General features: G+C 37.8%; 1 protein-coding gene across 1 annotated transcript in view; it reads right to left on the reverse strand.

Annotated features, from left to right (window-relative positions):
• Window positions 1-3,147: 3,147 nt before the first annotated feature.
• Window positions 3,148-12,921, reverse strand: part of LOC105437453 (cubilin-like) — a 46,411-nt gene continuing 36,637 nt past the window's right edge. Inside the window, exons 19-24 of the mRNA XM_030977138.1 lie at window positions 10,375-10,410; window positions 9,177-9,349; window positions 8,411-8,570; window positions 4,761-5,010; window positions 4,184-4,357; window positions 3,148-3,739 (exon numbers count right to left, since the gene is read on the reverse strand). Of these exons, the coding sequence (XP_030832998.1) occupies window positions 3,595-3,739; window positions 4,184-4,357; window positions 4,761-5,010; window positions 8,411-8,570; window positions 9,177-9,349; window positions 10,375-10,410 (938 nt within the window). The 3' untranslated portion in view covers window positions 3,148-3,594. The remainder of the gene's footprint in view (window positions 3,740-4,183; window positions 4,358-4,760; window positions 5,011-8,410; window positions 8,571-9,176; window positions 9,350-10,374; window positions 10,411-12,921) is intronic.

Consider the following 12,921-nt stretch of genomic DNA (forward strand, 5'->3'; position numbering starts at 1 on the left):
TCTGCACATTATAATGGTCAACGTCCATTGCATATATATGTCATGTAATATCATACCGAGATTGGATTTTCGTGCATAAGTCTGCACATTTTAATGGTAAATGTACAATGGATATATATATTTCATGTATTATCATACTGAGATTGGATTTGTATCCACAATTTTACACATGATAATGGTGAATGTCATATTGCGTATATTTTTCATGTATTATCATACTGAGAATGGATTTGTGTGCATAAGTCTGCACATTTCCTCGTATTGTTTCTATTATATCATTTCCATCTTTAACACATGATAATGGTGAATGTCATATTGCGTATATTTTTCATGTATTATCATACTGAGAATGGATTTGTGTGCATAAGTCTGCACATTTCCACGTATTGTTTCTATTATATCATTTCCATCTTTAACACCTTTCGATTCAGAGCACTGCACAATTTCAATCATTTGTTTCTCCTATATTTTGTATTTGATTGATTTTGAATATAGAATTTTACAGAATACAAATGTCTTCACAAAACTATGATTTTGAATTTCCATCGTGAATTAGCTGTGACAGAGAATAAGGCGCCCATAACTAAGCGAAGCCTTTAATGTAATATTCTTCGCTCCATACCATATCCATCTTTTGAAATATTTCCTTTCAGGGTTCTGCACCATATCTTTAATTTATATACGTAGTAAACATGTTGATCGCTACTGATTTGCATTCTTCTGCAAGAGTCTGCAAAGTTTGTGTTGATTCTCGTGTTGCAAATATATTTTCCGACATCTGTAGGCTTTTAACAAAATTGGATGTGTGTCCATAATTCGGTACATTGTTTCTTGGATATCTGTAAACTATTGTGCGTATAATCAAGACAGACATTTTCAGAAAAACGCAACACTTCAACAGGGCAAAACCTGGGCGCTTATTATGATGACGTAGCAGTTGTATACTTGAAAATACAGAGCTCAGTGAATACGCGCAAGTCCTTTGTTGCGCAGTTGTTATTTATTTACACGTTACAAAAAACGTTCCACATCTGATCAAGCCTTTTTTGCTGTAAAGGTAATATGCTCAATATCATATACAACTGTTTCAATAACATTTCAGTTCATAGGTCGGCAATGATTCCTTGTTCCTTGACGGATTCTCCTTGTATATTTCGTTGCATTCGATGTAAATATGTTTTCCGTGCATAACTCTGTATACTTTAATGGTGAATTTGTTATATAAATGCTTCATTTTATATCAAATATATATATATGACTGTTTAGATATGAGCCCGTGAACTATCAATTAATTAAAATGTGTTGTCTTCGTTTTCTGACTATTTATACCAAGTTTACTTTATTACTTGCGTAGTTGTTTTCTTTTTCATAGTCTTTACGTTAATGATGTTGATGTAATGTTTACCTTTACGATTTTTTGTTGAATATGATTGAATACAGATGATGTGTTACTGTAATGCTTCTATCAATTTATATAAGCTTGTTAAAATAACTGTTCATTTAAAGAGAATGAAAGGTAGTATTTGGGATCAAAAGAGAGATGTAGAGGTACACAATTGTACAACGTAGGGGCCGTAACTTAAATAAGGCAAATGAAAACGAGATCACTGACATGACAGATGAAATTAACAGACGGAGAAGAGAAAAAGAGAATGGCATAAGAAGCAGAAGGAGGTAGCAGAAGTCTGGAGAAGACGGAATAGATTAATTGATGTGATGAAGAAAAAAAAATCTTTTTGAAAATGAGAAAAAGATTGGATGACTTAAAAGAGAAAGCAAGGAGGATTGGAATAATCGTAAGAAATATTCAAACATGGTTTTCCCGCCCAATTTCTTATTTTTGGCCCTCAATTCGATCAAGGTGCATTGTAGATTGATGTCGGTCTTTCATATTTAAGGTCCGTGCATAGGAATCCAATTGGAGACGCAAACATTGATTCATGAACATCCGAACTAATTAATCGGCAAAATTATTCCAGTTAATGGCATTCCGATTTTTGATATCAGCATTCGATTTAATTCAGGGTAAAGCAATTTTTAACGTCATACAAAGACGTGGAAAAATCCGGAACTTCGTTACTCCGAGTGTTTGTAATTCCGAAGCTTCGTTACTCCGAAAGTTCATTATTGCGAAGGTTCGTATTTCCGAAAATGAAATAGAATTCAATATTCTGAAAATTAATTGAGGTTCATAATCCCAAGGATCCGAACATGAAATAGAATCATGTATCTTTTATATTTTCACCCTGTGGCTACAGCGGGCGGGAGGAAGGGAGGGGGGGGGGGGGGGGGGGGGGGGGTAGTGAGCACAATTTTTTTTTTGCTCCCGAAAATTTGAAAATCCCGCCGGCCGAAAAGTCGCTCAGTCGCCACAGGAAGGGCCTGGACCACCAGCCCCCCCCCTGGATCCGCCACTGGGTCCTAAGGACCTCGTTATAACGAGGTTCCACTGTATTCCCGTCTCTAATACTCCTCTCATTTCACATGTAACTCTTTCATACACACTTTCCTCGTCTCCTTTGTCTTTCTCTTCATTGGATTAATATTTCCGTCTCTGTTTTTCCCTCTCTCCCCCATCCACCCTCCCTCGATCTTCCTTGTTTTGTTCTATCTCTCTCTTTGATGTCACTGAGCTGAGAACACATTCAACTACCCTTCGATGGCACAAGCATGACATACACGTACATGAACTTTAATACAAGTTGAGTGACGCAATACATAGAAAGAAGTCGCAATTTCTGTATTGCGTTATTACCAGTCTGCGCTATCTCTTTATTAGTCACATGATAATACAGCTAGCGTACATGAACGTTCATTGTTATCTATTTACACATCTTTAGAAAAAGATACGAAAATCGAGCCTTTTAGTTTGGAGAAGGATAAAGCTTCATTCTATATAAACCTGCAATCACTTTTGAAAATGATTCACATGTATGTTTACTGTAAAAAGGTCATCCAGATGGACAAACGGTATTGAAACACATTACTATAATGGTGATAGTTCACAGCAGGAATCGGTGCAATGTCGTATTTACTTGGTTTGGGGTCTATTTAAGGATCATTGTATGCTGATATAATATAATATCACCAATACAGTTTCGTTCTTTTCTCTCTTTAGAGGTAGGTAAAAAGTTTCCCTTTTCCATTCAAGAAACAAAGTACATAGGCATACATTGGATACTATTGGTTTTTTACATTTAGGTTTTAGACTATTATCAACATTATCAACAACAAAAAATCTACATTAACGACACTCATACAAGTTTAAATGGAGAACCGACAGTCTTTTTAGTGGTATCGAATCTTCCAACATTGTCTACAAAATATTAAATATTTGTACCAATTTATTCATTTAACTGTATATTTGATTACATTAATAAGAAGTAAAGAAGATGAACTCGTAAAGTGCTTTCACATAGGGCAGTCGTTCTCATTCTTTATCACACTTAATGCTTGCAATTTCCGGTTCGTTATCAGATCAATATACAAACAGCCAAACACTTGTGAGCTAACGTATGGTAACAAACGTTGTAGAAGAAGTTTCCCTGGTAGCTAGAGTATAAAGAGCAACGTTAACATTGGATGATGAGACGATTAGAAGCCAAAGAAAGGATCGGCTTGGTGGAAGAGACATTCCTCAGGGGAGTTAGGAGGTAAGAAATCACTGCCAGGTCCCTCAAATCCATTTGCTCCAGCTTTCATACAGACAACCAATGTAGAGCGCACACTACCAATACATCTGTAAAGAAAAAAAGATTGATAATAATGGTAGCTGGTGTTATTTCCTATTCAATCTCCATTTAGTACCCGCTTGTGATGGACATCATTGTTTTAGATATAAGCCCTTAAAGGGATCGACCTCTGTAGGCCTATTAAGAGCATTGTACCGGTCTTTGAGAGTTCGACAGTGTCTTCTAGGTAATTAAGATGTTCTTGGAAAAAACTCATCAAAAAGAAGAAGTGAACCTTTTGATAAATATTGGAGATAATGAATAATGTCATTTAATGAAAGTTCAACAATCACTTGATCATTATGTCACAACAAACTCTTCTCATTTTTATATCTGTCCAGTGATATCAGAAACTTTTCGATGTTGGATAGTAAAAATATTAATATAATGCAAATGTTGTAATCCAGACAATAAATGAAGAGAAGAGATACGAATAAGAATATAAAACCTACCTGCAATAGTCGTCTCGCCCATTATTATCCTCATCCTTCATGTACCATGTATTGGAATAACCTGGATCAAACCATTCTACGGAGGGGTTGGGTGAAGTAAAGGCGAGTAAATCATCTTCTTCAGATCCAGCGAGAAGACATGAAAGAAATGGCTTTCCATCGGTGCGCACGACCCTATACAAGAAGATTAAGTAAAAACAACTTTTTGCACACGACCCTAAATGATTTAAGTTTAATAACCGAAGTACACAACACCCTACATGGAGTCGTGTACCAGAAATTGTTGCCCACTTCTACGCATACCTGAGTATCAATGAGGAAGATATTACTGAGGAGTAATGGTGTACAGTAGTTAATCACGTGAGCGTCATTTTATGCAATGCTGATATCGAAAGCTTAAAACAATCATGTAGATCTTTTATCAAACTCATATACAAAAAAAAATTGTTAATCAATATGTTTGGATTCAATTAGATCTGGATTTACAAAGCCAGTCTATTTTTAGAAACCATGTAATGCAACCGGCTAATATAATTAAAAGGGGAGAGACAATTGATGATCACTGATGATGACTTACCTGCAGAAATCGTTAGGGGCGCCCTGGCCCTGTACATCGACCCACCCACGGAACATCTGCACCATTCCCCGGTCTGTGATGGCGTAGGAGCGGCGGAGAAGCTCACCCGTTGTAACATTCGTTACATTCTGCTGTATGGGAACTACTGCAGATGGTGTAGATGAAACGGGTGTTGTAGCCCTGAAGGTAGTTGTCTGAGGGGTAGTGGTTCCCTCGTTTGGCTGCCCGGGGGTCATAGTCGTTGAAACACCTAAAAGACAATGATAAAACATGTGAGTTCTCGATTATATTAGCTGTGTAAGAGTTCATTGACCAATGACGCCCTTCAGCGTCATTTTGATGACATATAATTATGTCTGCATCAACAAATGGTTCGATGTTTAAAGCGCTATAAAAGGATCCAAGGGACAAAAATTGAAGGTAAAATGAATAGCGTAACAATACTTTGAACTATCGGGGGTATGTGGCATACTAAAGCGTGTCCCCGGTTTGAATAGCGCACACGAGTCGTCATTTCAATTGGGTCATAATCTAGGCCTAATCAAGCCAGAGAAGGAAACATGTGCATGCGCCATTTAAAGGTAAAGACCAGTTATGGTCATGCGATTGCATTGTGAAAGAAACGTTGTGGAGTCGATCAGAAAAGGTTGATCATCTAGCATCTAGCATCTGCAAGGTTCTGGAATCATCAAAATGATAAGAAATTTGGCCCATTCTTGGTAAAGTTACAAGCACTATACACAAAAAGATGTATATGGGACTACCCTATATCTCTCACAGTCCATGAGAGAAACAAATTTACCAAATATATGAATTAGTAAGCGGTTTCCCGGCAAATTTTGTATCATCATGTATCAGTCAAAACATATTCTTTCACATGATTGGTAATGAGAGCTTCCGTTTCATTTTTTGAAATTGGAGCGTTTCCAATACTGGTCTTTACCTTTAAAGGAATGTTTAGAGTTTTAGTTCGTTTTGCAGTCACGGTATGTACGATGTCACATTGGCATGCTGTCTTAAGATACGCGCTAGTCACTCATACAAAAGTTGTGCGTCGATAAATGACTCTTATGGATGTGCAAAACAAGACCTACATCCGCGACTAACTAGTATTTGAGTCGCAGTATGAGTGTGATAGGGTGTAAAACAGATGCAAGCGAATAGTGCATGGAAACATATTACTGAAGCCAGGGGGTGGCGGGTTGACTTCCAAAGTGGAGGGGGGGGGGCACCAAGAAAAAAAGGCACTTTCTGCAGAAATAAAGGGAAATCTGAAAGCGAAAATGTACAATTTTGTAGACATTGGTACAGTATTATGAATCTACATTGTAATTCAGGCGCACCGGAAGGAGTTTTGGATGGGGGGGGGGGCAATAATTCAAAGGGGCTTACCTTCCAAGGGCAGTGACGCAATGAGCAAACACGTTAGGAGGGGGGGGCAGAAGAAAAATCTGCATCACCACCACTCTTACACGTTACATGCAGGCCCCGCGGAACGTTTTTCAAAGTGGAGTATTAACGATCAGGTAGAGCGTGAGTTGGCGTAGGGTCCAGGGCATGAGCCCCTGGAAGATCAGAGTTTTTAGGCATTAAATTACGGTCAGATAAGCACATGTAGATACCTGATATTTGTGACACTGGCAGGTCACTAATTGGCGGAGAGTCAAGGGCACAGCCCCCGGAAGCTCATATGTTTTAATATTTAACTACGGTCAGATGAGCATCCAGGGGCCGCCTTTAATTAGGGCCCTTGGTGCGGTCCAGGGGGCAGAGCCCCCGGAAGCTCAGGGTTTTTAGGTATTTAATTACGGTCAGATGAGCACACAGGGCCCCACCTTAGGGCCCTTTGTGGGGTCCAGCGGGCAGAGACCCCGGGAGCTCGGGGTTTTTAGGTATGTAATTACGGTTAGATGAGCATCCAGGGGACCGCCTTAGGGCCATTGGTGGGGTCTAGGGGGCAGAGCTCCCGTAAGCTCAGGGGCTTTAGGCATTTAATTACGGTCAGATAAGCATATTTTGATACCTCATTTGTGACATTGGCAGGTCACTTATTTTTTTCTTCTCTCTTTCTTTCTTTTTCTCTCTGACATACTTTTTCAAAAAATCCCCGAGCCCAGCCGTTTTGCAGGCCATGACATAAAGGCTTATAAAAAAAAGCATATTTTTCGCCCGACTGTAAATTTGGGAATATCTAATTTCCAACAAACGCATGAAAAGGTATGACTTACAAAATAATTGAGAAAATATACCGGAAAATCATGTTATTTCAGCGACATTTGTAAATCACTGGTATCGAAAAAGAAATAACCACCCCCATCAGTACGCCAGCGTTCAGGGGCTCATGTCTTCCTCACCCCTATAACAAAAAACACACACGCTTTCTCATTCTCTCACAATATGTCCACGATGTGCGCGTATCGCTATTATAAAAACCTCCATTGATAAATATAGTTGACATGCTCAATGTTTAGGAAATATAATTCCTGCTAAACTTTCCTTTTCTTTGAATGGAATTTTATATGTTATTTAATTCAGGTTCTTTTAATTGTTATGTTCTTTTAGGTTAAAAATAAAAACCATCTTTACTTCTTTACTGCTTTTTTTAAGGGGGAGGGCAGAAATGCATTTTGCCCCCCCCCCCCACGTTTTTGGTGGGGGGAGGGGGCAACTGCCCCCTCCCCCCTTCTACCCCACTTCCGGCGCCTATATTTTGATTTCATGATCAGGGATGATTTGACTTTTTTTGCTTCTTTCTATTCACCATACAAGATGTTGCTTTAATAAGCATCATACTTTGCAGTTGGGCGTGATATTCTGAAAATTCTTTTAAGAGCGTGGAAAAAATGTTAAGGTCGCCGTGCGAGAAAAAAAATATCACATGAAGAGGAAAAATCAAATCTTGATGGGGTTATAATCATTGAAAAGACCTTTCATAAGTATCATAATTCTATTATCTATAAATGCAAGCGAGTGTAGCGAGCGAGCTTTGTGGGAAATTGCTCTTAGTCGCTTGAAATTATGGGCGCGTTTAATGATGAGAGGACATCGAAATGGATACTTATTTCAAAAACAAAGGAGCACGACCCCGTGTCAAAGTATCAAAGGGTAATTATCAGAGTTGAAAAATATGGCACTTATTACACCTACAAAAAGAGGCATTGACCAGGGATGAAAAAAAGGGAACTTAATATGAGAATGGGAAAAAGTTATTGTCGACAGGAAAAGAGCACCCATGAGATTTTGATAGGGGCATTTATGAGAGGTGGAAAGGGGCATTTATATAAAGGGGATAGGTCCCCTATTAAAAAGTAAAAGGCGCACGTATCATTGTCAAAAGGAAAATTATCGCACCTGAAAAGGGGCACTGACCAGTTATGAAACGGGGCACTTATAAGAATGAAAAAGGGGCACTTATAATTAAAGAAAATGTGTATAAGTTGAAATATGTTAACAATTTTTCCATTACGACTCTGTAAAAACATTTGAAAATATTGGTTTTTCCCCTCTTATTCTTTTTTGTGTTGTTGTTGCTTTCTTGCTTGACCGAATTGCTACTTTATTTATCTTGATGAACACATACAATAATAACTCTAGTTTTCATTTAATTGTTTTTTAAAACCCTTGCATTAGTTATGTTTTGAATCTCATACCTTCTTCGCATTGCGCTAGGAGGTTCGCTCTAAACCCTCCATATCCTGTGAGACCGTCACTGGTAAAACGGATGACAACATAGTATGATGTGACGATTAAAGGGGCGGGAATGACGTCACCATAATAGATGCGCTCTCTGCCCTGCGTACTGATGTAAACCTGTATTCAGTAATATTACTCTCTTTATAAAAAACAACAACACAAACTTGATATGTGAAAGTTATGACACGAAATCGGTTCAAAGTGTGAGGTCGCAAGTTGAGAAATGTATGTTTTACCTTCTAAATTAAACCTCGTTTAAGGTGAAACCTTTGACATACATCTATAAGTTTGATTCAGTATAAATATTTCGAATGAAGTAATCAAAAATTAAAAGAAAAGGAATGGTAAAATTACTCCTGCTTCTAAATTGTCTCAACTTTATACGTACCCATTGGAAAAAACCGATTGAGTTTGATATTTCTTATGAAAATTGAATTGGATGTTTGGGTTTTCATGATTCATTTACAATAATTGAAAGGCAAGATGAAAGGCAAGATGAAGAGTTAGTAAATCGATTTATTTCGTATTGTGAACTTAGGCTTACCTAACACGAGTTCCTGCGTCAGGCAATAGGCCAGCATTTCCGTATTATGATGGTTTTAAAGTACACTCGTTACCATGGGTAACTTGTATAATTAGCATACTTAACATAATAATTTATGAAGGAAAATAAACGTTATTTTGAAACAAACTAGATCAATCTTGTTGATATAACATCCTGACCTTGTCAAAATATCTTTCCGTTTGGAAAACTTGAAATGTGATGCTGAGTTGACATCGTGGATGCGTTAGATAGATATGCCACGTGATATCTTGTCTGGCCGGGTATTTACCATACGGGTAGTTGGGTGAAGCGATGGAGTACCTGCCATCATCAGAGAGGCTGATGTTACCACCTGTACAAAGATAGGTTGTTTGGAAGTATCTGCATTAAACATTCTCTTTAGATGGCTCTCTCTCTCTCTCTTCTCTCTCTCTCTCTCTCTCTCTCTCTTTCTCGCTCTCTCTCTATTTTTTGCTACCTCACAAAGGGTAGTTGGGTGAAGCGATGGAGTACCTGTCACCATCAGCGAGGCTGATGTCACCACCTGTATAACAATAGGTTGTGTCGAGGTATCTGTATTAAACATTCTCTTTAGATGGCTCTCTCTCTCTCTCTTGCTACCTCACAAAGGATAGTTGGGGAAGCGATGGAATATTTTGTCACAAGCAGAGGGGGCTGATGTTACGACCTAAACAAAATAAGTTGACAAAACTTTAGTATGGATAGCTGAGTGAAGAGATGTAATATGTTTCTCCACTCGACATAGTTACGTTGGAACCTATATGAGTGAAAGCATTTCAAACAACTTTATAATAAAGGAGATTTTATTTAAATGCATTTAACATAAATGTATTCGCTAGGGAAAAAGTAATCTTATCTGCCTATATGTTTATCCTAATTACGCAAAGATACGGTGATATTAAGTCATCACTCCGACAGGGAAAGTAAACAAGAAACACAAATCTTCAAATAGCTATGAAACTAAAAGTATTAAGGTCGCAAAGTGGGCATCATCAGTCCGCACTGATATATATATATGTCTTCTTTCCTCAATACACTAGTGTTCATCTATTAGAACGCGCAGTTATTCCATAATTTGGGATTATTTTGTGAATGTCAATAAAGCCTAGATAAACTCATGCACATGGATTAGTTTTATATGTACATTATCACTAGCGGGCGTAGGTAAAACACTCTTCATGGAATTCCATCAATGGCACTCACAAAACAATAACTACAACTGTGATGTCTCAAAGATAATAGACTATCCTTCATATGCGTATGCAAAGACTAAATCATTCACAAAATTTACTTTTAACATTCAACTCATTTACACAATAGGAGCATTGAGATATGTAGAAGTACTGTTTTACTTACCGATTACATCAACATACGGCTGAGTATCATTCGTTTCTGAAGAGATAAAAATGAGTTGGTTAGAAAGGAGCCTTTTCGTATAAGTTGTTATATATATATATATATATATATATATATAATTTCAATACGAATGTAATATTATACTTCTTGCTAACTCTCTCAGGAGACGGATATTTATCAAACATGTCAAAATAGTGATCTTCATACTTTTACTTGCCTCATATTTCATGAGACTCGAAATAAATTGATATATAAAACTTCTTCTAGAAGTGTTACTTTATCTGTGTGTGTATATGTGTGCGTGTTTATTTACGCATAGTTATGTATTGATATACAAAACATTCATATGGAAGTTTTACCGTCCAAATCTTAAGAGTTATTATGAAAATGGTAAGAATAGTTTAACCATTTATCCAGGGGTGGTAAAGCGACTTCTAAAGTGTTGGAGGGGGAGGGGGACCAAAAAAAAGAAGGGCACTTTCTGAAGAGAAAAAAAGGGCACCTACAAAGAACAATCTCAAAGCGAAAATATCAGTTTTTTTTTTAAACATTGGTATATACCCTACGACGATCATGTTTTTTCTTTATACATCATAACAGATATTGCTTTTATTAAGCATCATACTTTGCATTTAGGCTTGATGGTCTGAAATTTCATTTGTTAGAGGGCAATGCGAGCTAGGAAAGATTTTAAGATTTATGAAGTTGCAGTGCAAAATATTACATCTTATAAAGAGGACAAACCCGAATCCTGATGGGGTTATAAGCACTTTCTCATATTTGAAGACTGTAAAGACCTTTGGTAAGTATCATACAAATATCATATATAAATGCGAGTGAGCGTAAAAGACTGAAACACCTTTGATAATAATATCATCATATATAAATGCGAGCGAGCGTAGCGAGCGAGCTTTTTTGGGGAAATTGCTCTTAGTCCTTTGAAATTAGGGGCGCGTTTAATGATGAGAGGAAAAGGGGACAATAATCAAAAGGGATAAGACACTTATTAGAAAAGAAAAAGAGCACGCGTCAAAGTACAAATGGTAATATTCTTACACCTTTGCAATTTCAGTTGGACTAGCGGCACGCTCTCTTAGTCAGCTGTCTGTCTTCGCCTACAATCTGGCTCAGACGACCTCGATTCGAAACTGAGCCACGCCTTTCGGATGGTGACGTTAAAGGCCGCTCCCATGACGTAAATTATCATATATGATTGATACACGTCTGTAAAAACCCAATTACACGCACATACACACAGACACACCTACAAGAAGAGCGCTAAGAGACTTCGGTGATAAGCGCTTTATAAGCGCCGTTTGTATTAGAATTATTATTATTAATAAGAGGCACTCAACAGAGATAATAAAAGGCACTTACATGTAGGAGAATGGGAAATAGGCATTTGTCGACAGAAAAGGGGCACCCATTAAATTTTAATAGGGGCATTTATGAGAGGTGGAAAGAGACATTTATGAAAAGAGGATAGTTTCCTTATTAGAAAAGTGGCACGTATCAATTTTAAAAGTGAAAATATCAGAGGTGAGAAAGGGCACTTATCGCACCTGAAAATGGGCACTGAACAGATATGAAATAGGCACTTATAATAAAGAAAATTATGCATTAGTTGAAAAAAAGTGGCACCGATCGGGTTTTAATAGAAGCATTTATCGGAGGTGAAAGGGGGCTTTAATGAAAAGGGGATAGTGGGATTTTATGAAAAGCGGAAAATGGCTCTTATTATGAAGAAAACGAGGCACATGTTAGAATAAACAGGGAACTTTCATTAGAGATGAAAAGGGGTCACTATGAGAAAAGGAAGGGGCACTTATAAGAAGGAAAAAGAGCATTTATTCAAAAAGTACCTAAGAGGATACTGAAGATAAAAAAGGGCACATACATGTATGAGAATGGAGAATGGACCCTTAGCTCTTAACCAGTTCGGTTTTAAAGCCAAACATGGCACTGACATGTGCGTATTTGAAAGTTTTTATTGCAAGTTATCGTAGGGGAGGGGGGGGGGGTAGTGAGCACTATTTTTTTTTTTATTTTTTTTTTTTTTTTTGGGGGGGGGGGGGCCTCGCAAATTTAAAAATTTGCACCCCCCCCTCGAGCGCCAGGGAGGGGGGGGGGCGGTTCGTCTTCACAAAAAGGTAAAATTAACGTTAACAAATGTAAAAATACACTTTTTTCCAGGGGGAGGAGGGGGCCTGGGCCCCTCGCCCCCCTGGATCTGCCACTGTTCCTAAGAACCTGATTAGGATACTCGTGTTTTGGTAAACCCATCAAACAATGATGGCTAGATGGGAAAGTAGTGTGTCTGAACCATTCCATGTCAGTGGTTTTAGACAGGTAAGTATTCTTTCTCCCTTTCTCTTTAACCTATCATGGATGGTCTTTCCGTCAATTTGAATGCTTGTAAAAAAAGGCTGTATAGTTGGCAGTATAGTAGTCAATCATTTAATGTATGCAGATGACCTCGTTATTATTAGCCCGTCAACTGCTGGGTTGCAGAGTTTGCTCAAGGTTTGTTCTGATTATGGATATGAT

Source organism: Strongylocentrotus purpuratus, unplaced genomic scaffold (assembly GCF_000002235.5).
Source record: "Strongylocentrotus purpuratus isolate Spur 01 unplaced genomic scaffold, Spur_5.0 spur5_scaffold_1, whole genome shotgun sequence".
Lineage (NCBI taxonomy): Eukaryota > Metazoa > Echinodermata > Echinoidea > Camarodonta > Strongylocentrotidae > Strongylocentrotus > Strongylocentrotus purpuratus.